General features: G+C 36.7%; 2 protein-coding genes and 1 pseudogene across 4 annotated transcripts; 2 read left to right on the top strand and 1 right to left on the bottom strand.

The window, feature by feature from the left end:
• The first annotated feature begins 759 nt into the window (after nt 1-759).
• Nucleotides 760-11,316, top strand: LOC128017077 (acetylcholinesterase). The gene is made up of 5 exons (XM_052602242.1): nt 760-1,006; nt 5,279-6,745; nt 6,926-7,118; nt 7,272-7,450; nt 8,356-11,316. Exons 2-5 carry the CDS (start codon nt 5,347-5,349, stop codon nt 8,475-8,477), a joined length of 1,893 nt encoding a protein of 630 aa, XP_052458202.1. The 5' UTR covers nt 760-1,006; nt 5,279-5,346; the 3' UTR covers nt 8,478-11,316.
• Nucleotides 11,317-11,530: 214 nt separating this feature from the next.
• LOC128017078 (chromatin complexes subunit BAP18) lies at nt 11,531-14,276 on the top strand. Of its 3 annotated transcripts, none has more exons than XM_052602245.1 (5): nt 11,531-11,677; nt 12,293-12,387; nt 13,242-13,462; nt 13,610-13,708; nt 13,904-14,276. In XM_052602245.1, exons 2-5 carry the CDS (start codon nt 12,350-12,352, stop codon nt 13,969-13,971), a joined length of 426 nt encoding a protein of 141 aa, XP_052458205.1. In that variant the 5' UTR covers nt 11,531-11,677; nt 12,293-12,349; the 3' UTR covers nt 13,972-14,276. The 3 variants fall into 3 exon arrangements, with proteins under 3 accessions (XP_052458205.1, XP_052458203.1, XP_052458204.1); XM_052602243.1 differs by lacking the exon at nt 11,531-11,677 and adding an exon at nt 11,836-12,072; XM_052602244.1 differs by lacking the exon at nt 11,531-11,677 and adding an exon at nt 11,836-12,072 and having other exon boundaries at nt 13,907-14,276.
• An 8,238-nt stretch (nt 14,277-22,514) lies between these two features.
• LOC128017083 (P2Y purinoceptor 3-like) overlaps nt 22,515-25,572 on the bottom strand; it is a 7,236-nt pseudogene continuing 4,178 nt past the window's right edge.

A 25,572-nucleotide genomic window follows, 5' to 3' on the forward strand; every position in this document is an offset into this window, starting at 1 on the left:
AAAAGAAATCTGCTGACCTTTTCTGTTATGATTCTTGCGCTAAATCTGTGGTATTAAAAATTTACCAAAACACCTTATGTGTGGTTAAATCATTAATCCAATTCATCAACATGTTCATTAAACATACAAGCAATGGGAATGGTGTACAAAAATAAGTGCTTCAATTCTGTGGATATTTGTAGTGCTTTCTGCTGAGCTTCATGTGAGCAGATTCTGTTTGAGCCTGGTCAGTGGTCATTAGCAATGGAAGCGAGGAGGAATAAAGGAATGTAGATGATTGTGTAAAGTCACGATTGTGTAGAGTGTAATCTCAGCCATTTCCATCTTACATCTGCAAGGCAAGGTAGATGATAATAGATGTGATTGAGGGGGTTGAGGAAAAGAATTCAGCTCTATTGAAACAGAAACCATAAACTTCAGTACATGATGAGAATTAAAAATATATTTTTAAAGAAGTTGTGATGGGTCTTTTATTACGGTATTTTAGAGAGAAAAAAAATCGTATTTTAAATCCCACAAATAGCCTAAGCCATGCGGCATGCATTGCATACTGTGGATACATTTAAACGGCAGAACAAAACAAAAAAATACAGTGGACCTTTCCTGACAAGTGCACTTAATGCTGACGACTGCACAAACGACGCACCCTATATATACTACACTGTAGAACCGGGTGGGTGAGAACGAAAATCAGTTCATCATCTCGCGAGAACTCCACAGTTTGTTTGTTTGTTTTTTGTCGATACGCTTGTCTCCCCCTACCGACATAGCAGTGCAGTACGCCTCTTCTCTTAGTTCCGTCAGAGGCTTGATCCAGCGTTAAAATCAGACTGGCGAGATTATAATTCACTCTCTTCACGCTACCCCCAGCCCAGCTGTCCAGGTTTTGGTTATAGCCCTACGACACGGTAACCGTTCTGGCTTTCTTCATTCAAGGACAGGCAGAGTGGAAGAGTCCGGGCAAGAGGCGCTGAAGCAAAGCCGGCTTGTGAACTGGAATCGCCAGGTACAATTTAGGCATCTTTGCGGATTCTGTGAGGTTTTACTCTGGCATTTCATAGGTTCTTCATCTGACAGGTAACTCAGGCAACACTGTGAATAAATAAAAAATATATAAAGAAGATGAGATCAGAATGCGTGAATTTGGCGTCAGTGTTGGAGCGCATCTACTCGGGGCATATTTACATCTCGTTTCATGTTGCATATTTATAGTATGTTGTTGTAATACAGTCGTGAATACTTAATTAATACTATTTGTAGCGTTTTAAACTAGGAGTGTAATAAACATGAATGGATTTGATGATTGCAGTCATTTTGCAGGCCAAAGCGATTATTGTAATATTAATCACTGCTTTCATTTTCTATTAATTGTAGTTCGCTAAATATGTCTAAAGCTAGGAACATGACAACGGTTTAAAATATGCGCTTTGTGAACAAATGTGTATAAACAAGTATGCAAAAACGAATAACATTGAGAGTGTTCGATGCTCGTGCCTTTAATGGTCATTTTTGACGAGCAAAAGAATGGATGTAATAAGACGTGCTGGAGAAATACACAGGCGCGCGCATAATCGGAGGCCCTAGTTCCTTAAAATTAAGGCTTGTTTACGTTCAGCAGCTGTATTCTTGTAACCTTCCCGTCTCCTTTGATTTTTCTGGTACGTAACGCTCAAATTGCGTGCGTGTCTGAGATATATTTATTGAAGTTCATTGCAAAGCACGTTGAAGTATAGCCTAAAATGTTGTCGGATTTCCCTATCATAGTCTTCATGTCATATTTAACCAGATTAATGAGTTCATTGTGTTTTTATATTACGGGTAACGTTATTTTTATTTTGTTTCTTTATTGTAACTTCATGGGTCGTTCCCGTTATAGCTGTATTAGAGATAATGCTATATATGCTGTATATTGCATATATAGTGTCTTAATATTTTTAACTAAATATTATCCTGCGGATTTGTAAAGATGTAAGACATTAGTTTTCCAGTATCAAAATTATGTAAATAAAGGGTGGGATTTTAAATAATCCTCTTAAGTTGGTTTGACTTTTTATATATATATATATATATATATATATATATATATATGTATGTATATATATATATATATATATGTATGTATATATATATATATATATATATGTATGTATATATATATATACTATAAATTATTTAGAAACACTCCAGGTGTTTCCTTTTTCTACTTAAAACGTTTCAAACAAAACATTGTTTTCTTGGAAATATTCTTATTTATTTTTTTCTGTGTGTGTCCTTGTTATCACTTAACATCTTTTTAGTCTTTTGCTGTTTCCCTTTAACTATCAAAAGCATGAGATGACATCATCCTCCAGGCACAGTGTCAAACTTAAGCCCCTCACTGAGAAATTATTTAACTGTACCTTTTTTATGTCCATACTCCTGTTAATTTTCTTGCCATTGTGTAAAAAATTAAGCTAGGCCTATAATTTAATAAAAATGTAAGTGTCTCTTACTGAGGGTTTTCTTAAACTTGACCAGATCCTGTTTCTGAAAGTCTGTTTGATATATTTACATTACAACACAGGCATGTTGATTTAAGTTTGAGAGTTCAAAATATACCGCATAACAAGAATGACCCACTCAGTCTCACAATAACAGAGACTTCTGACTCAGATGTTGATGCAGTTATAAGCATTTTGACTTCAGAAGATGTGCTCCACTGGGAAAAGTTAATTATAGTTGTACAACTGCGGCAGAGAAGAGTGATTAGCATTAACATTCTATTGAAGCATGCAAAATACCTCATCAACTGGGGGATTGTTTGAAACCTTAAAATATTGTAATTGTTATAATTGCATCACTACAGTTGGACAGCATGAGCACAAGTGTGGTTTTGTTGGCACGTGTTCGCTACTGAACACTCTCTCATGAAATATTAGACGGACAGACCACGAAATGGAAAATTCCATCAATCTCAGTGGCGCTCATCAAACTGTCAGTTTTGATATGTTTTGGCCTGTTGGTCATGTCACGCTATGGGTACCAAGAAATGACAGCATGGATAGAACATCATTTAGGTTTGCTGGTAGTATTAATTCGGTTCAAATCTTTGCTTCCATTGTGAAGTAGAAATTCTGACTGATCTAGGCCTTTCAAGAAGTCACGTTTACTCTATTCTGTGCTTTCTGAGATTTTTGGACCTACTTGTGGTAATTACAAATTTAAGAGTTTATTGGTTTGAAATAGAGATTGAGGATTTAAAGGGCTAATCCACCCCTTCATTAACACAAAACTAGTCTTAGAGATGGAAACAATTGTGAAACCAAGTACAGACTGACTGTACACATAAGATTTCGGATGCAATGGGTAATGCAGGCTCTTAATTTTCATGGCAATAGAGATAGATTAAGGTTTGCTTGCAATGATTGTGACAAATGTTTTATGGTTTAGCAATAATGTTTCCCATTAAATTGAAAAGGACTGACTATCATCCTACCCTTACAGGAGGAAAGCATTGTGGAAAGTTAGAGAGAGAAGGCTGTGTGTTTATTGACATGATGGTGTGCACAACAATGTAATCCCAAACTGAAAACACCCCCCCCCCCCAACCACCCAGTGAACTTCATACATGGATTCTAGAATCTAATTTGAGTCCAGCCTGCCTCTCCCCCTCTGCCTATCCCCAATTCTTCGCTTAAAGCTACCCTTGCCCCCCATTTCCGACATGCAGCTGTCTTTTAAGATATTAATAAATCCATTGAGACGATGTGACTGATGAATTTCATTGCAGTCCCCCAAGCCTCTTTTTACTATTGAGTCCAATTATCTTGCTTGTTATTTTAAGATCGGTTTCTCTGAAACTGCCAACAGATTATTTAATAAGCGATCTTGTTGAAGCATTTGGCACCAATTTCTTATTAGAGGGGTCATATGATCCGATTTCAAAATTTTCTTTCTCTTTGGAGTGTTACTAGCTCTTGATGAATAAAGAAGATCTGTGAAGTTGCAAAGACTAAAATCTCAAATCCAAAGAGATATTCTTTTATAAAAGTTAACACTCATCTACGCCCCCCTGAAACGGCTCGTTTTAACATACCTCCAACATATCTACGTCAGTATGTGGGACGATTTGCATAACGCACACAGATGTTCATGCAAAGAAAAAAACCATTCCTTTTAATACATTGTAGTATTGTTGTTGCCTCTGCTCATTCAAGCCAGCCACGGCTCACTAGGCCTCCTTCCTCTGCTCACTCAAGACCATGGTGTGTGCCGCTGTTTCATTGAGAAAGCGAAAATACTTTGTTTTTGCCTTCCAAAAGAAAACATAACTAAAAATCATGTTTAGATGACGGTTATAATGGGTTTTATGCACACCTTGCTTTTCAGAGCGATGAGCCTTTTGAGAAATAGACACGTTTCAGAAGGCAGGGCATAGATGGGAAACAATAATGTACAGTGTGTGGTAAATAATGTGTTTTTTTAACCTTAAACTGCATAAACACATTTCATTACACCAAATGCATAAAATAATGTTCTTTTTAGCAGCATCATATGACCCCTTTAAGATATCCATGGATGGTGCCTTTGAGAGCCTGTATTTCCTTTTTCCAGAGCAAATATTACAATATTTGTGAACTGTTCTTTAATAAAATGAAGGACAATGTTATTGAATGGACAAAAAGTAAACTTATGAAAATATATTTTGTTATACACAGAAGTAATGTCATGCAAGCTTTTCAACTGTCTCTTTGATTGTGTAATGGTTGGATTGCCAAGATCACTTAAGTGATGCTTTGTGTAGCATACACATGGACATTGGATGGACAGAGTGGCAGATGGACTGATAGAGAGAAGTGACACCCACAAAAATAGAACCCCGCACAGTCAAAGGAGCCAGGGGGAACAGAAATAGCCTCGTTTAAACAGACACTCACACAGCTGCAGTCAAATTCATGTGCTCCTATCCCTAACTGTGCCCCAAGAACTAATCCAGTCAGCATAGCAACCATGCAACATGTAAAACACAAACCTCCATCTCACAGGTGTGTTTGTGAGTTTTAGAAAGTGAGCATTATCCTAGCTACAGCGGAGTTTCTCTATGCATCAGTCCTTTTTTGGTTGGTCACACCGTTATATGCTGTTTGGCCTTGAAATCCGTGTCATTATTCTTTCAGTCACACTAGGCTCCGAGCATGCAAAATAACTTTTTAAGTATACATGCTTAGGAATTAAATTTAATGGATCACAAATCTTTTGTTGTTGCCTCAGTTTTTCATCTTGTGCCTTTCATTTACAGGTCATACTGAGCTTGGCTCAGAACAGTGAGATCACCGTAGTTTCCCAACCAACAAAATAAAAGACACCATGAAGACCTCAGACGTTTTCCTTATGCCTGCTGTGCTCCTCATGTTACTCTTCCACTGCTGTCATGCACAGAGTGAATCCGACCTCATAGTAGGAACACGGTTGGGCCGTGTGCAGGGTGTACGCTTGCCTGTTCCAGACCGGAGTCATGTGATCGCTTTCTTGGGGATCCCATATGCTGAACCTCCTATTGGGAAGAGACGTTTCAAGAAGGCAGAACCCAAAAAACCCTGGAATGGAATCTTCGAGGCTAAAGACTACCCAAATGCCTGTTATCAGTTTATAGACACCTCTTACCCAGGCTTTCAAGGTAGCGAGATGTGGAACCCCAACAGAATGATGAGTGAGGACTGTCTTTACCTTAATGTGTGGGTACCTCCTACCCCTAGGCCGCAGAACCTTGCAGTAATGGTCTGGATATATGGTGGTGGCTTCTATAGTGGTTCCTCCTCTTTAGATGTCTATGACGGACGGTACTTGGCTTACTCCGAAAAGGTAGTGGTTGTGTCTATGAACTATCGTGTTGGAGCTTTTGGATTCCTTGCCCTCAATGGCTCATCAGAAGCACCAGGAAATGTGGGTCTCCTTGACCAGAGGTTGGCCCTCCAGTGGGTCCAAGAAAACATCCACTTCTTCGGCGGGAACCCAAAACAGGTCACCATTTTTGGAGAAAGTGCTGGGGGAGCATCAGTCGGCATGCATGTTCTGTCACCAGACAGCCGCCCATTCTTCACTCGTGCCATAATGCAGAGCGGTGTTCCTAATACCCCTTGGGCGACTGTTAGCTTTAATGAGGCCCGTCGGAGGGCCACCTTGCTGAGCAAACTTGTTGGCTGCAGTGAAGGTAATGATACTGAGTTGGTTGACTGCCTAAGGAACAAACATCCACAGGAACTAATTGATCAGGAGTGGCAAGTGCTCCCCTATAGCAGCCTGTTCCGCTTTTCCTTTGTGCCTGTCATAGATGGTGTTTTCCTTCCTGACACCCCAGAAGCCATGATTAACTCTGGTAACTTCAAATACACTCAGATCTTGTTGGGTGTAAATCAGGATGAGGGATCTTACTTCTTGCTGTATGGTGCACCGGGATTCAGTAAAGACAATGAAAGTTTGATATCTCGAGAAGACTTTCTTGAAGGTGTGAAGATGGGTGTTCCTCATGCTAATGAGATTGGCTTGGAGGCAGTTATACTTCAGTACACTGACTGGATGGATGAGAACAACCCCCAAAAGAATCGAGATGCAATGGACGACATTGTAGGAGATCAAAATGTCATCTGTCCTCTACAGCACTTTGCAAGATCATATGCTCAGCACTCTAACCCCCATAATGCCGCTCCAGGGACACTAGGCTGGGGGAACTCAGGACCAACAAGTTACAATGATGACAATGCACATGGTAAGGCCATTATAATGGTCAACAGTTAAACAACAGTTAATAAACGTGCTGACAGATGTCAGCATGAAATCCAAGACCACTAGGATGAAGTGCGTATCTTTAATGCAAAATAGTTCAAGGCCAGTTTTCTCAAACTGCACTGCCCTTTTTTCAATTCAGTTCAGTTCTTTTTGTCCTTAGGTGCTGTGTACCTTTACCTGTTTGACCATCGAGCCTCGAACTTGGCCTGGCCTGAGTGGATGGGAGTAATCCATGGTTATGAGATTGAGTTTGTGTTTGGCCTGCCATTAGAAAAACGACTCAATTACACAGCAGAAGAAGAGAAACTCAGTCGACGAATTATGAGATACTGGGCTAATTTTGCCCGCACCGGGTAAGGGAAATAGCAAATGAGTCAGGTGCACATGAAAGATTAGTCATATTGCTTTTTTCAGATAAAGGTTCAATTTATCTATTAGTTATGGAATGATATAGTTTTGCCTGGAAGGTAACTAACTCCATGTCTTTTTTTTTTGTCTGCATGAAGTAATCCCAACATTAACACTGATGGCAACATGGACAGTCGGAAACGGTGGCCTCAGTATACTGCTACTGACCAAAAGTTTGTGGGCTTGAATACAGAGCAACTGAAGGTGCACAAGGGTCTAAGAACACAGGTTTGTGCTCTGTGGAACCGTTTCCTGCCTCGTCTGCTTAACATCACAGGTAATGAACCCAACCAGTAAATTCCACCATCATGAAAATAGATTTTCTTATATTTATCAACATGGACATAGAGGAAGTACAGAATTTTTTTTAGAATTTAGTCTGAAAGGGAAAATTGTTTTGTATATGGGTCAGTGGAATTTAAGGATGTTTAGGAGAGGGAGTCTACACAACAGAAGTAAGATTAAATAATCTTACAAAGATAATATTTTGGGTTCTGCTTATATGCTCAATATTCCTCTACCTCATTTCTTTCTTTAAAATAACTGAAATAACTAAAAAAGTAGTAAATTATGCTTTTCAGAAATTAAAAGTGAGAATGTTTAGATATTTTTTTTTTTTAGGATTATATTTTGTATTATTATTCTAAATGATGTTATTGTTGTTGTTATGATTTGGTTTTTCATGTCCTTCTGTGGGCAAATCAGGTTCAAAGAACTTACAGCAATAGCCATAATATAAACCATTTGTTGTTTCTCAAGGAAATGCCTTGTCTGTGCAAATGTATAATTTGTGCTCCAAATCTAAACAAATGTCCTTTGCCAACTATTACACTGGAAGTGAACCAGAATATGAAGCAATTAAAAACTTGTTATTTTAGGTGGAGCCTGGGAGAGTTGTACAGGCGTGCCTATAATGACTTCAAATCATAGATTTCAAAATGAACTCTTCTCTGGGGGCTGTTGGCAATTGCTTTGTTAAATGGGTGGGAATTTTATTGTGATGTAGTACTGCTGAGTAGTTTTAATAGATTACTTAATTTTTACAGCTCTTTGTATAGAAATGTTCCTATTTTCTGCCTTTCTTAAATTCATCCTTCCCCTTCAACTTTTTTTTTGTCTTGCCTTTCTCTCAAACGTCATGTTGTTGTCTTTCTCTTATTTATTTTCATATTTCTTTCCTAGACAACATTGATGATGTTGAGCAACAGTGGAAAGTGGAATTCCATCGCTGGAGCTCTTACATGATGCACTGGAAGAGCCAGTTCGACCATTACAGCAAGCAGGAGCGCTGCACAGACCTCTAGATAAATCTGACATAAACTGATGACCATAACCCTTAATAGTCTCTTTTCAGAAGGGCAAAGGTTGCCAAAGCTTTTTCGCTGATAGCCGTCTCAGAGTAGGCATGAGAATGAATTTGTGAATGTTGCACTTTTGTTCCTCCCTGTGTAGGATATTATTCTTATCAATCAATGATATTATGTGACAATATACAAGTTGTATCTTCCAATATATAAGAAGCAGAGGTGAATTCAGGCTGCTATTAGAGATTATAAAGCGCTACGGTCATCAAAATGTATGTATCGGGGGGGAAAAATGTTATAGTTATATTACCTCTAAATAGTGAGAGTGCATGTCTGTTCCACTGGAACCTAGAAACCCTCATTCACACTGGTCCTCAGGATCTCACTTTTTTATTATAATCATTATTTTTTTGTTTTTTTATCCTGTTCTCTTATAGGCATACATTTATAAAGGCTGCTTCACAGTACATTTATCTCCACTCAGTATCTACCAAATCTAGTCAGTATTTTATGTGTTAGTTTATCCCATTTAACGTGAACTTGTCTGCTGTCTCTGCTTTCTGACTGTGGTCCAACTCAATATACTAATACTTAATGCAAGAATCAGGAGCCATTCAATTTCATGTATGCTTTCTACTTGTACTGAATTGTTTCTGTGTGGGCAAGTCTGTGTGTGTTAATGTACTAATATTTAAATCCTATTTTATACTTTGATTGCTACTTACATTGCATGCATTATAATGCCTGCAGCATGACTCTTCTTATGTGTATGTATGAGAGAAAGAAAGTCTTTGTTCACCATATACCAACTAGAAAGGTCGATATGAGTGTGGAATACTGCTAGTGAATTCACCTCTTCTTAGTTCAAATTTCATAAGGGCATTGTATATTTGAGTGTTTTGACTTAGAGGAAGAGAGCTTCATAGGACTAATGTTGTCTGTGTGCCAAAGGGTCAATATCATTTGTCCCCCCTTGCTGTCTCCCTCTCTCGATGGGAAAGGCTTCTCATTACGATAATGGAGGGAGAGTAATTTACTTAGTGCTCATTTGAAATGACAGCCCGCTGTGTCAGCCATCTTAACTCCAGCCCTACCTTCACCCGTTTGATGCAGTGGGAGGATGATGAAAGAAAACACAAGCAAAGGAAACCTATGAGGACAAACAAGAATACAGGGTTATAAAGCCACTCCTATCATGTTATATATTTATTGTAATATTTGGTGTATTTTTTTTAAGTAAATTATTTGCATGATTGCATCACGTATCAAAATAACTTATGTGGAGTGTTTTTAGTTAGCTTGAAAAAAAAAAGAGTAATTATTTTATTTTTGTGGATTTATTGAGAGTGTGGAATTGCATAAATATATTTGCATTTTGCCTGTGAATTTGGATCAAACATTATTTTGTATTTTACTGTGTGAATGTATCATGTTTAATCATTCTCTCATTTACATTCTCCCAATGTGCATATTCATGTTTATTATTAACATGCTAGTCTATGCCTAACTTCCTGTCAGCCTGTTTTACTAAATCTATCGTATTTGTCTAGAACCATTCATCTAGCATTTTGTGAACACTGTGGAAAGGATCTGAAATAGTGCTGTTAAGACAGCAGGTCTTCCAGCCCACAAAACGATTAGTTGGCACTAAGCATTTAACCTCTGAATATAACTGGAATAATATAAATTGGCTTTAAACAATGTCATTTAAGTGGAATTAATATATTGTACTAGCTAGACAAGTGTTACACTAGCAGAAGTGTTTAGGCACCACACAAATGACGGAAGGATTTCTACCAAGGGGTACCTACTCCCCCGGAACTCCCCCGGGCCCCAAGAACTCTAAATACAGCTGCATACAGTATGATTATGCATGTTTGTTTATGGGCCTGAATGTCAGCTGCTTTTCCTTCCACTCCATGAAATCCCATTGTGAATGCCATAGACACCTCTTCCTCTGTATTATGTGCTTTAAAAATTGACTGTTATCCTCTCTGACAATATTAGTGCTTATGTCTGTTAAAAATATTACATATTTATGGCTATAAAAAAAAACATTATAATAGCCCAGATATAGCTATTGGTGTTAGCAATAACAAAATACACTTAAAATGGGATATTTTTTTGAATGCATTGATGATCATGTTATATCACTGACTTGACTGATAAAAACTGGTCATGAATTGACAGCAATGATCATGGGTGTTGTAACAGTCTATAAAATCAACCGTTTCTTCAAAGCAATATAGAGTGCCATATGCTATCTTATATATATATATATATATATATATATATATATATATATATATATATATATATATATATATATATATATCAGTTTTTAATGTTATTGTTGTTTGTCAAATTTATCTAAATTTTAGTATGGCTTTATAGTTGTCCTAATTTAATACATTATGCAACCAAATTAGTTATCACATGTTGCCATTGAGGATACCTTCCTCTTAATTTCATTAGAAAGATAAAAATGTTATCTATAAATAGATTTTAATAGACTATATTGTAAATCCATATTATTGTACCCCAAATATATGTAGAACACTGCATATGACTAAACAAGCTTTAGGCATTTGTTGCACTTTGACAACATACATATAAAACTAATGATAGCAATCACTTTCTTTGTTCATTTGATTATTATAATTATTACTTTGGTACAGATATTGCCAGCTGTGTCAAATTAGTGCCAAACATGTATAGTGACAGCATCGTGCAAATCCTCCACATGGTGTTATTTGTCTTATTTGCCCTTTCTGGGCACCATGTCAGAAGCTTTCCGACGCAACCTCAATAAACAGTTATTGACTTAATTAAGGGAAAACTGATTGATTGTGTGGTTCTTTTCTCATTTAAAATACATCCGAACCACGGATCTATAATGAATCATTATAGAGCAGAGATTTGAACATGAATTCTAGTTGACGGTTTTGTGCACCAGAGGGCAGTACACGCCAATATACAGATTACACAATGTACAATATAAGCCGTCACTTCCTTTCATTATATTTTGTCGTTTCATCTTTAACATATATATGTGTGTGTGTGTGTGTGTGTGTGTGTGTGGGTGTGGGTGTGTGTGTAAACGCCATACAAAATAATAATAAAAGCAGTAATTTGAAGTTATATTTTATTTTTAAAAAGCGTCAATTTTAAAACTAGGTCTAAATGATGTTGACAAAAAGGTAAGATGTACGTGTATATGGATCAATAAAGAGAATTCCAACTGATCAACGCATGTGAAGTGTAACAGCGAATGAATTGCGCAGTTTCAACGCAGCTTTGAATGTACTGAATACTTCTTTGGTGTTGACCAATAACGACCGACGGCTATAATTTAGACCAATAAGCAGCATTGAATCACGGTGTCATCTTTATGGCGCACTTATGCTATCCGTTTAGTTAAGAATCCTTTTATTATTATTTTATAATGTAAATAGTTGAAGAATTTGCATCGCGGTAGTTTTGAGTCATTCATCGGTACATAGGTCAGCTAGCCGTTTCCTGACACTTCTAAAGCGCAGTCCTTGTTTTTCAGTAGTAACGCTACATCAAAATAATGACTTCAGCCTCTACCAAGGTAAATGTGTTGATAAAGATGGTCTCTAAAGCGAGATTAAATGTTTACCTTGATGGTATACATCCATGATAACTGTCTTCGTACTGGACATGTGTTTCTTATTTTGGTAATAAAGCTTATTGGCTAGTATGCTAACTATCAACCTGTTTCAAAACATACAAGTTTTCTGATACGCTCTTTTCTTCAGTATTTATTTCTTCTTTTACGCATGTAACGTTAGGTCGGTGAGATCTTTTCTGCAGCTGGAGCTGCTTTCACCAAATTGGGAGAGCTAACCATGCAGCTGCATCCAGTGGCAGATATTAGTCCAGCAGGGTGAGCCACTGTCTGTTTACTCTCATGTGTTTTATAAAATATACACTGCGTCGGGCTTTTGGTATGATATAATTACATTTTCTTACAAGTCTAAAGTGTGTATATTACACACACACACTGGTGTACATCTTGTCCAGCCCCCCTCTTGGTAATGCATTATTGTAATTACGTGCAAAGTAAAAAAGTACATTGTACTTTTTTCTTTTTTTTTTTTTGCCATTTTCAAATATTTTCTAAATAAACCCCCTAATGTTACCAGCTTCTTGACTGCTTTGGTCTATAATATGATTCAATGTGTTAACAGTAAATTTGCAAATTATTGAGACATTTTCATGTAAACTCATTAACAGTATCTCATTTGTACTTGCAATTACTTCAGGATGTCATGGACAAGATAAAGTATTATTTTCAGTAAGATTATGGGCCTTGTAAATTTCAATGCTGTTTACAGGCAGAGCTAGGTGGATATACATAGAGCTTAAGATTACTTGAACACATTAAGCTTATCACTACAGAAAAAAAAACAACAATATTAGAACATCTGTCTCCGATCCTTTGAATTTTACTGTGTTGGAGTCTGTAAATTTCAATAATGGTGTCTTCCTCAAGTGTAGGTGAAATTTTAACTTTAATGCTTTTTAATGCTGTTATAATACTTTAAATCTGGAAAGTAATGCAGGTTTGTTGATCACCATTGTTTATGTAAATTCCAAAAAAGCCTGAAGTTTTTAAAAAAGTTTTAATATTGTTAATATATTTATGTATTTTTTTATGTGCATGTTTGTAAAGCCATTAAAAGTAATTATTCATTATGTTGCTTGTCAGCATCTAATTAAACATTTCTTAAACATTAGGGCACAAATGAAAACAACAGTCAAGAGGAAGATTTATGAAGATAGTGGAGCTCCTTTATCCATGGACTCACCAAAGAAGAGTACCAAAAAGGTTCCGGTTTCTATGGCTCCCCCGGCCCCACCTAAAGTCATCTCTGTGCCAACCTCTCAGGTTGTGGTTACTGCGGGTTTACAGCGGCCAACCACAGGTCCATCTAGCATTAAGTCATCAAAGACGGCAGGTAAGCATTTCTCAATGCATTAATTTGTGTTGCATTTATTTTATCCTTGCAAAAAAAAAAAAAAAAAAACATTACACTAAACCTCTACTGATTTAAACATTTTGAATGGTAAAATATATCTACTGCATTTATATAATTTTTCCTCAGATGTCACTCTCAGTGCACTGAATGACTCTGATGCCAACAGTGATCTGGTAGATATCGAGGGGTTGAGTGATACATCTAAAAAGCTAAATTTTGATCAAGGTAAGAAAAACTTCTAAATAATACGTTACTTTTCTCTTAATTTTGAACTAAATTACTTATACTCAGGTATGTATTTAAATGAATTAAATTGTGTCTTTTATTCAAGGTTTTCATTGTCTGCTATTTCTGTTGTTTTTTACCCTTGTTCCTAGTTCTTAAAGGGGAAAATAATATCTGTATTTATCTTTTTTTCAGCAGATAGTCTAAATCTCGACTCCAGTCTCATCATGAATTCCAGTGACTTGCCATTGTTATCCCGTTGAAATCTTCTGCAACAAACAATCAGGAAAATAAACTAAATGTGTCACTTCAGTGCGGGTTCAGGAAACTTCATTTTTTTAAACTGGAGAAAACTGTCTTTTTTCCAGGAAAAGACTCATTTCGAGGTTAATAGTGAAGCTAGGCAGATTTTATCAATATAGGACACAGTTTTGAAAGATGCTAGAAAATATTGCTAAATACATATTTCTGTTCTGGGTCCAAAATGCATAATTTTAAAATAAGTTACTGTAAAGACATTGTGTAAAAAGTTTTCCCAGTCATTATCAATAAAGAATTATGACCATTACTGTGTTTTTTTCAAAGCTTTGCTTGGTACACTTTTTTTTAAAGGCGGGGTTTTTTTTCTTAAACATTTTTGTAAAATCTTTGTCTATTTACCAAATAATATTCTTTCTTTTTCTTCCACAAAAAAAAAAAAAAAAAAAAACTTTTAGATTTGGGTTTAACTCAAGATGATCTTCAGTCAGGTTTTGCTTGACACCTTTTAGAGCAGTGTGGCAGTTGCATCTTTCATTACACAAATGCAGCTTAAGCAAGTTGTTTTACTTTTACTTGAGGTGTTTTTATCAATAACGGGTTTATATAAAATTCTAGCCTAGTGGGCTTATCGTTCTGATCTGAAACGGACTGTGAGCATAGTCCAATAACTTTTTCATAATTGGGCTGTTAACAAACTGATATACATAGTCTTAGCCCTACCAAAATTTTGACAATTAAAAACCGCTAAATCAGCAATAAATCACAAACTGTGCATTTAAAAAGAGTTGGTGATTTTACAAAACTAATAAAAACTACATTGAGAAAAGAGTGTATTTGTGTAAAATGCAGTCCACCAGATCTCCTCACAAACAATCTCATAGCACAATGACACTTTCTGCCTATGTCTCTGTTCTTCCTCACTGGTTATAATAACCTCATTAAGTGTGTGACTTATGATCTAATGAAATCAACCAGCCATGGTGTAAAATCTGATCTGTATCTGAATGGCATTCCTAAAAGCAGAAAGGTGAAGATGACACACTTGGGCTTCACCGGTCTATCAGTGACAGACTGAAACCACAACTAACAGCATTTTGTGTAATGTAATTAAAATACTTTCACTGAAATAAGGTCTTGTTTGTTATTTTTATTGTTAAGCTTTTCTCTTAGACATTTTCGGGCAAGACTGAACAAGAAGGGCTTTCATTTTAATTTTGCCATTTTCAAGGTAAAATACATACAACATTTAATTTCTGGACAGGTGGTTTCCATACTGCTCCTGGAGAGTCGCAGAGTGTGTCTGTCTGACGGGAGCAGCACAAGCCATACTGGCAACCCAGAGAGAGGGCAGCTGCCAATATTGATGTGCTGCTGCTGTCAGGCACACTGACACATCAAGTGGTCCAAGGGAGGAAAGAGGACGAAACAAACATTAAAAAAATATATGCTGATTAATTCAACAGCTTGAATGGTTACACTATCACAGTTAAAAGCAATGCTCATAGACTAACAGGATCTGAATATCCAGCTGTCTGGGAATAACTCGCTGAAGAGGACACCTAAGCCACACATGGTGAATCAGTCATGAATCTTTTATTGTGTGTCTGGTCATTTGTAATAAATATCATTTCAGTTGTAAAAAAAAAAACCCTTTACTTTTTATTCGTGATCATTTTAGCATTTTCATTATCATATCATTAGAATTTTTGATAAAAATAAAACAAGCTTTCCTCTGATGCATTTATTACACTGTGGCTTACAATGTAAGCAGAAGACTAGGTGTTTAATGCTGTCGTGTTAATGAAGAAACTCCCAGGCTCCCAGTGACAGCGCACCATGATTTGGAAATTGCCCTTAGAACATACAAACCATGATGTGCTGCTACAGGGCACTCTGGGCTAAAGAAAAAGATGACGACAGACTCCACTGGTCCTCACTAGCATAAGATTAAGGAGGGGCAAATTTTATTGTTGGATCATTTGTAATATAGAAATGTCTTGTGGATATTTAGTGCCAAGTTATCCAAAATAATAAATAAAGACAGATCGAAATTGGATGAGAAATTAAATGAAATGTGGGCAGATCGCTTCTCTTCTTTCTGAAAAATGAAATAAAAGTTGTTTGACAGCAAAGAGTGACAGCATTACTGTTAATTCTCGAACACAGACAATTATGAGGAAGCTCGTGGTCATCCACATGTTTCCATGTCATTCTAATAATGCCCTATGAGACTTAATAAGTGAGTTATTGTGCACACACTGTCCTAAAATGGATGTTGAGGATGAAGACAAAATGGAGGATATAACAAAAGGGGGAGATGAGGAGAAAAAACTAGTGCCTGTCAAAATGGTTTTATTACCTTGAAAATTATTTACTGTAAGTGCATTTTATATATATATAGTTTTTGTTTGTTTGTTTTTTACTCTCCCCCAAAAAACTGCATCTCTAATTTTCAAACTTCTCTGGTTTAATATTTTGAACATAATTATCCCTTTAATAAAAGTTAAAGTATCTATTAGCATTACACATACAGTACAATAACATTGCATATTTTAATCATCCAATTAAGTAACTGTTGCCAAGAAAAATATTACATTCAATTAAAGGATTCCAGGTATTAGGAGGACAATTTATCCAAATGTAAAAATAAGAGGACAGAAAGAACAGAATGCTTGTACAATTCATAAGGAATAATTTTCATAAACTATATAAAAGACAAATTTTCAGCAAAAGAGGCAGGTGTGCATTAACAAAAAATAAGAAATTAATAAGATATTAAAATAACTTTAAGGTCTGCAGTATATTGAAGAACAAGGATGTAGCCTAATTATGGAGCAATATGAGTTTTGTGATGAATTATTATATTATTAATCTGTGAAAAGCCAGTGGTGTTTAAAGCGATGAGAGCATATGACAGATCATTTGTTGTAGTGTGCAAAGGGTAAATGGCAGAAAGATTGTGGCCCATCACTACATTTCATTGTTTATACTTTTTTATATATATAAATTTTGCTTATTAAAAAAAATCTGTTTTTTTATACACTTTTTCTTTTAGAAAAAAGGAAGCTTAACACCAACAACACCAGACCAACATAAATATGGAATCAATTAAGTAGGAAGACCACAGTAATGTTTGTTTTACTGAAAAACTGTTTTATTTTTAATTTGCTGAAAACTAAAAAGTTACAAAAGTTTAAAGGACTAAAAAAGTATTTGGTATTTATAATATCAACTGTTATGGTACAGAAAAAGAAATACCAAGTATTTTTGAAGGACTTCAATTTTTTCTTAAGTACACCACACCCTATGTAGTGTGTTGAAGTTCTAATGTCAGCAGTAAACCAAGGTTTAATTGCAAAATAATTCATTCTGGCTGTTGTAACACACCAAAACATAATCTTAAATTTTTGCTTAAAGATACTTGAGCCTTCATTATTAAGCTGAAGTTCACAGTAAAAAAAGAGGAAGTTTATTAGCAGCAAAATGCAGGTTAAGGTGTGAATAAAATTGTGCTACACAAAAGCCAAACATTATGATCTCGTATTATATCTATTATTTTATATGTAACACTTTTTGCTCAAATCAACCCTGACAAACACAATTCCATCTTATAAAGGGCAGCCTATTTAAGGTCTGAGTCAAATGATCACGTCAGCAGAGTCGCAGAAGGCATTTGCTTCTGTCTACTTCTGCCCGTCGTTCATCGAGAGAGGGAGAGAACGGGGGGTGGGGGGTGTTAGCAAAAGAGAGGGAGAGAGAGAAAATGAGAAAAGGATAGACAGCATATGGGTGGGAGAGGGAGACCTAAACGAGAAGCTCACATACTTACATAGACACTACACACCCTGGCCTAACTTTGCTCACCCAGTCAAACCAGGGGCCGTTTTGGTTAAGCTTTAAAACGGACACAGGAAAGATTTCACTTACCCTCGATCCCCTTTCTCCAGCATGTTAGGCAACAGGGGAGAGGAAAAGGTGCCTGGAATTCCCAAAGTAACCCGCCGGACTCCCCTCTTCCAGTGTAGTCTGTCTCCTGCACCTGGGCAGAAAAAAAAAAAAGTAATTCCTTAACTTAATTCAATGAAGTTGTTTTTGTATTCAAAAAAAGCCAAGCAAAGTACTTGAAAAATACTTTTTCACTCTTTCAGAAAACTTGATTAAAGTCACAAAGTAGTTCTCCCACCTCAAATATTTGAATTCTTCACAAATCTACAGCTAAATCTACACTTAAAACAGTTTGGCTGCTTTCAAAAAATTGTAGAAACAGAACTAAAAAGGAAAACAAACCCACACATGCACTTATCAATGGGAATCCCAAGTCTTAATTTCAGGTCAAAAATACACCCATTCGTCTGAGCTTGGGGCTCCCATTCCAGATTGGGGGGTGGGGTTCCAAGAGTCAAATAAGTGCCTAAACCTTTTGTCCACCAGCACCTATTTTCAGCCCTTAAACCCCTTTCTATCCCTATTCACCTTCAGACCAGTAGTCCAGTGCAGTGTGCAGCCTCTGCTTAGCTGTAGCTAGTGAGGCTGCCTGAGGAACTTGGTAGGCATAAAAAGCAGGGGTTGTAGCCTTTTTCCCGGGGCATCAGTTTCTACAATTAAAATGAACATTTTCGGGGGACAGGAAAAATCCCCAAAAAAATCAGGGTATCGCCCTGGGGTCCCCTTAGAAGAGTGTGAAGTTTGAAGACCGTCAGAACTACCATTTCGGCGAAAAAAATTAATTTCTAGGGCTTAGTGTCTGGGGCGCGTCAGTGCTAGCAGCTCTCGCTTGCTTGATTTCTTGTAGCTTTGCCAAAGCATTCAACACAGCCAACGGAGAGAAAGGGAGGGGGGGGGGGGACAAAAGAGAGAGAAGGCTCTAGTGCAAAGACGCACAGAAGGGGGAATAGGAAACTAGGAAAAGTGTTATGTGTTCGTGGTGTATTTGTGCATTAAACTGCGGGCAAGCATTCACCACAAACTCCAAACTCAAGCGACCGCACAGGGGGTGTTTTGAGTCCAAACGCATTGTCCAAAAAGAAAGAAAGAACAAGAATTTATATTCTCGCTATTAGTTCATTATCCATTAAAAAAAAAAAAAAAAAAAAAAAAAGCACGGACAGCAAAAACAGATGTCAAGAGTGTGGAGTGCTCAAACAAAGCAAAGTTTTAGACTTTACACTTTATGCTCTAAATGTGGCCGGATTTTATGCAGGGTCTCTATGGGTTTTCCGTGTAGTACAAGACTGGCTACAAAGAGTGGAGAATATGTTGATCTGGTTCTACAGATAGTTTTACTGAGTAGCACAAACATGGTCCAACAGTACACACAAACCACACACACACACACACACAAACACACACAAAAACACACGGAGCCAGAGAAGACAAAGACCTGTGTGATAAGTCAAAAAAGGCAGAATTAAAAGAGAAATGAATGTCCAGCAATCAATTCATTTTTGGATGAATATATTGTCATGGAAAGTTAAACTAAAATTTAACCTTACATTGGACAAAATGGATTTGACAGGCTTATACAACCAACTAGGTCAAAAAACAGATCAGCTTTGAAATAATTAACTAAAAATACACAACTAATACAACAAAAAAAAAACACATTTGTAAAATTCACTGTCATTATAAAATTCTTAAAGATTAAACTAAGAGAGCAAACTTATATTGTACTCTCTATTTTGTACAAACAGTATACAGTCCCTTGTCTTTTACCTTTCAATCCTACCAGTAGCATCTCGTACAAACAAAAACAAAAGCACAAAGCATCAGGAACCACACACCAAAACAGGAAGGCTAAAAATACCCCAACTAAAAGAACATAAAAGCCCAGTAGTAAAAGATTAAATTTTTTTATTTTATTTTTTGTGAATAGAGTATTTCATGAAACAATGAGGAAAAAACTGACAATTCACAATATTAACTACAAAAAACTACAATAGACTTTATAACATAATAATATAAAATTATGTAAATCATATGGTCATATGTGCAGTTAATTGGGGGGGGGGGTCCTCCAAAAAATAACAACAACTAACTACTTGAATTTTTCTTTTTTCCTTTCCAAATGGTCCATCCCACGCCAAGCCCAGCCTCTCCCTTATATTACTTTCAGCAGATGTGTATCAAAATCAAGGAATATCGTTAAATATGACATCTATGAACAGGTGCAGAGCTTTCATGGCATCATCCTCATGCCATTTATTCATTTGTTCAAAAAAGCTCAGTCAATGACAATGCAGTACTTGCACACTACATATCTTTAGATATTCTAGAAATAGTCCATATGACAAGAATCACTTGCTAAATCTTTTCCTGCAGTTCAAATATTAAAACTGCTCATGAAAATCCCAAGAAAAGAAAAAGAAAAGACAACAAGGAAACTACTGGAATTAATACATTAACTATAAAGCAAAATCCATGCCAAAACTAAGCAAAGAAATGTGTACTTTTATCACGAGGTAACGGGGTCATTGTAAAGGCCATTATATTAATTTTAATAATAACTATAACACTTTAGGCCAACTTTTAAAACAGCAGCAAAGTCAAGGTTCATTCTAGAACATTACTCGAATGTCTGTTTACTTGCAGATGAATTTGTCTGACAGTAAATGTAACTGAATTAGACAAAAACAAGATTCATATAAACAGCGAACCACGACAATAGATTATTGTTTTATAAACTGGAATATTAATTGGCTGGCATAATAACTATTGTCGTGCATAACAAAAAGAAACATGCTAAAATCAGAGGCATTCAATAGTCATCTGAATCGACGTAAGATGGATGTACGTTTAAAAACAGACAATTAACGTTAGTTAGGTAACTTAACTAGAATTATTTTTATTTATATCTTGGGGCAGGTAATAAATATCGATGAAAATCGCATACTTGGAAACTTGATTCGTCGTCAAACAAATCTCTTTGTGGTTTTGGATGTCCCCTCAAAGCGTGTTTTCAACTAACTTAACGTTACATTTAAAAAGTCGTTTATTTGTCTGCAGAGTTTCGTCACACCGTCAACTTGTCATTTGTCGAACCAACGTTTTAATTTTCGAATAACATAATTAACAACTTTAACTGTCATTTCGATTTTAGACAATATATTTTCATTCCTGTCGACGCCCTTTCAATTGAATAAATCGCTGTGAACATATCTAACGTCCGAATCCATTATTATGTGGAGCGAATTAATAGAGGAGAAAGTAGAGCTTAAAGCCTGCTTGTGGGTGAGGGGACAGAAACAGAGGGGAGTGGTTCAGAACATTATAGGCACCGAGAAATCGTGTCTTTAAAAGCGAACATATGACAAAGACCACAAGACCACTTTATTCGGTTTGCTTTATGCTGTCGCTTTAGTTGAAATAAGCGGGTTCCAACGCATTTTGGAGGTAGTGTGCTTAACTATAGTAAGGAAGTAATGTTTGTTTTTATTAAAAACACGAACGAAAAGTACCCTAAACAACAAATATAGAGTTACCAACGCCTTGAAATTCTATAAAACATAAGTTACGTTAACATGTTTTGTGAAAGTATCATTACTTTGTATCCACAGCTACATGTTTGTGTTACTTATATAAAAAAATATAAATCGCAGTCAGTAAATAATAAATCATAAAGGAGACGCATTTTGACGAAGATTGTAAAAAAAACATGTCGATTACAAAAACCTTACTATAATTATATAACGTTAAATAAAGGAGAAATAATGACTTACCTTTCATAAATAAAACTTTTCAAGATCCCATTGTTTATTAAATAATAGTTAAGTAATGAATGGTCCTGGGGAAAGAATTTGAAAAAAATAAATAAAAATAATGTAGTTAGCTGTTACAAGAGTTCCAGTCACTGAGGCTCTGAAGTTTGAAAATGGCGCCAATGTTCCACTGCAGCAGCTCTACCACTGTGATGACACGAGGCAGAGGAAAAAAATAAATATAAATTTTTCTCAGTGGAAAATATTTTTTTTCACAAACGGATTTATTGCACACTGGTTAACATAAGCTATTCTAGTTATCCATTGTTTAAATATTTGTTTCAATAATTTATAATTATTTTTTTTATCATTTTTAATAACCGTCAGGTCCTGCCTTAGCCGCGGTGCAGGTCGGGAACGTTTTCTTTTAAATTTCCAAACTAAAATCCTGAATGGCCACAATGTCGCCCCCTGCTGTAGGCCTATTATCTGTGTGTTTTCTGAGCTGATAGAGTACAGTCGACGTCAAGAGCTTGTTTTTTATTTTTTATTTTTTGCCTGATGATTCGAACACACTGCTTTACTTTACTACAGTTTATAAATCTAGCAACATATTATTACGAGAAGAGTACACCGAGCCGATATATAATGTCCAGGACAGGGTCAGAAACTTGTGGCAACAATCACACAAGGTCCAAAAATAAATAAACGTAGCCTATGATATATATATATATATATATATATATATATATATATATATATATATGTGTGTGTGTGTGTGTGTGTGTGTGTGTGTGTGTGTGTGTGTGTGTGTGTGTGTGTGTGTGTACAAACATCATTCTGTTTGTTTTATATGATAAAATCTAGAAAATAAATATTGCAACTTATAATAATCATCATCATAATTTCTGTCACTGCTCCGGGGTGTTTGCAGTAATTGCCATAATAAATATCAGAATTTTGAATTATGACCAAAAAATCTACTCAATATACATGATCTCTACTTCTACTGCCATATATAAATGTTTACATTTAGAGAGACTCCTTTGGATTGTGAAATCTTGCAACAGGACAGCTGATCATTAATGTAATAGCAAGTAATAACAGTCTATGTAGCCGAGGTCTTTTGGGGATCATCTGGTTTTTACTTATTTTAGAAAGACAGAAGGACAAAGGGTATAGGCTGCTTGTGCTGTATACTGATGTACTCATGTCCAGTGTACATAGAAAGTACACAAAGTGAGGTTTCTAGTTAAATGGATGAGCGATATAGACGTGTATGTAGAAATGATCAGCATTTTATCAAATGTGTAATGTTCTTTCAATGTGAACAATATGCCTAAACCAACACCTCAACCCTTAAGAAGTTTATTCCAAAACACATTTAGATACTCTACTCACACAAAGACATGAAAATCTGAAATAGTGCTTAATAATGTATAGTGATTTTAGAAGATAACAGTCATAATTTTGATTTTCAATTAAACTGGTACAGAACATGTTTATTAGAACAGTTTAATTATTCACAACATGACATATTAATCCATGACAGCGCTAAACATAGTTCCTGCACATAATGTGTCCACCCTGAGGTATGCGAATAACTGCAAACGTAATACACCCTATGAATTAGATTATTATTCTGTGTGTTTTTGCAATTATTATACATTAAATCAATATTCAACTTAATATATTTTTTACAAGAACCAATTAACCATCCAATCAATCAAAAAGTAAAACAATCTGTAAGGGGTCTTGAAAAGACACAAAAACAAGATCCTCCATGTTAAATGTGAATACACAGAGTTACAAAAACAATATACAGAGAATATAACAAAAACATCAGTTTGTTTGAAATTAATCCCATATAAAGCCATGTCCACCAGTTTCACTTGTTTACATGGTCATTCCTTAAGGCAAACCTCTGTATATTGTTTTCAACTGTTGACCCGTTGTTTTTGTGGTTCCTTGTATCCTCAATTTCATTCTCCTCTTCCTCTCCTTTTCCCAGCATTCTAAGTGGCCATAGCAGGCCATGCTGGGCATTTTCAGGTTTTTGACAGCAGGGTGCATTTTTCTCTTTAGTAAGAAAATAAAGCAGTGCATTCAGCCACGCATTGAATGAGGCCAGCGGCCTAGTGATTTTATAACACATGGAAACCATGCGCATGGTGTGGCACTGCACCCTACTCGTCACTTTGAGCAGTAGGAAAATGGTGCGAGTGACATGGAAGGGGAAGAAGCAAAGGGCAAAGAGGAGAGTGATAGTAATGATGGTCTTGATGGACTTGCGCCGCCTGTTGATGTAGGGCGAATGAGCCCCCAAGATGATTGACATGCCCTCTCCACCGATCCCTGCGACACTTTCACACCCCGTCCCACTTCTGATTCTCTGAGAAGGTGGTTGAGAGTGCAGTGTCCGAAATATTGTTAACACTACTCGCGAGTAGCACCAGGCAATGATGGTAAAAGGCACAAAAAACCCTAAGAAATGAAGTGTGACCCCGTAAGGAATGTAATCATGGAACTCTCTATCAATTGCGTCGTCCCAGCAATTATTGAACACCTCCTCCCTTGAGCCCTTACCTTCCCGTGGAAGATACTGTGTCTGTGCAAAACGAAAAATTGGGCATGTTAGTGCAAAAACAGCAATCCACACCAAAACACAAGTCCCCTTTACTGCTCGTTTGGTCTCCAAGGTGATGGTCTTCATGGGGTGGCAGATGCCAAGGTAGCGGTGCACTGAGATACAAGTGAGGAAGAAGATGCTGCAGTAGAGGTTGAAGTAGAAGAGGAAACGCACTAGACGGCACATGAAGTCTCCAAACACCCAGTCGTCCCGCATGACATAACTGGCAACCAAAAAGGGCAGGGACAAACCATACATGAAGTCCGTCATGGCCAGGTTCACCATGTAAATCAGGGAAGCATTCCAGCGCCTGGTGCGTCGAAAGGAACGGTAGAGAACTACAAAGTTAAGGATTATGCTGAAGACAAAGGTAAAGGAGTAGCAAATGGGAAGGAATATGTACTTGTAGGACTCGTCAATATTGCAGGAGCCAGTGACTGAAGAATTCTGTGAGGAGGAAAGCTGGCCGTCTGCCCCCTTGTCTGTTTCAAACCAAACAGTAGGCACACTCGTCATTGTCGGCTGGCTCCTAATCGGATTCTTAGGGGGCGTCCTTGTTTCATCCTCCCATTCTTTGCATCTGAAACCACGTCTTCTCCAACAAAACAAAATTGTTTGAATTTCCAGTGATCCCCTCCGTGTGGTCTAGATTAACATCTATGAGAGATACATTTGCAGTTAGGATTCACAAAATTGACCAGGTTGTCACAAACTATAAAAGCAAGCCCTCCCCACATCCCCCTTTCTCTTTCACAACCCCCAGTACTGTTTGCGCATAGGTATATATGCTGCTGACTCGGACCTTTTTCACTTCATTAACCCATCAAACAGTAACCACACTTCCCCTCTATGTTCTATTCTATCTTACCCAGCTCTCACCCTGTCCCTCACCTCGGAACTCTCTACCCCATCTCTCTTCCTCGAAACAAATATAAACGATATGTAATTGCCGGCTTTAGAAATTGTCAACCTTTGTCAAACTACGCCTAGACTCTCTCTGGATCCATTTGCACATTAAACATCCTTTGGGATTCTATGGATGTCATGACTATCCCAACCTCCCGGTAAAGTTAGCACACAGCTTACTGAGCTTGTGGTGAATTGCTTATTGCCAACCACTTCTCAGACATATAAGACACTATGTAAATAAAGCAGTCAGTATCTGAAGGTCACTAAATGACATTAAAGTAGTCTGCTTTGGCTAAATAAATAACAAGGTTCTTACTTGGGGAATCAGACATCATAAACAGTGCAAACAACCCTTCACATTGCCTACATAT

This window comes from Carassius gibelio, chromosome A7, assembly GCF_023724105.1.
Source record: "Carassius gibelio isolate Cgi1373 ecotype wild population from Czech Republic chromosome A7, carGib1.2-hapl.c, whole genome shotgun sequence".
Lineage (NCBI taxonomy): Eukaryota > Metazoa > Chordata > Actinopteri > Cypriniformes > Cyprinidae > Carassius > Carassius gibelio.

Coding starts and splice junctions, on each gene's coding strand:
- LOC128017078 (XM_052602243.1), top strand. CDS start 12,052: ATGACTTCAGCCTCTACCAAG. Junction 12,073..12,292: donor TGACTTCAGCCTCTACCAAG/GTAAATGTGTTG, acceptor ATGTAACGTTAG/GTCGGTGAGATCTTTTCTGC. Junction 13,709..13,903: donor AAAGCTAAATTTTGATCAAG/GTAAGAAAAACT, acceptor TCTTTTTTTCAG/CAGATAGTCTAAATCTCGAC.
- LOC128017077 (XM_052602242.1), top strand. CDS start 5,347: ATGAAGACCTCAGACGTTTTCCTTATGCCTGCTGTGCTCCTCATGTTA. Junction 6,746..6,925: donor CAATGATGACAATGCACATG/GTAAGGCCATTA, acceptor TTTTGTCCTTAG/GTGCTGTGTACCTTTACCTG. Junction 7,451..8,355: donor TCGTCTGCTTAACATCACAG/GTAATGAACCCA, acceptor TTTCTTTCCTAG/ACAACATTGATGATGTTGAG.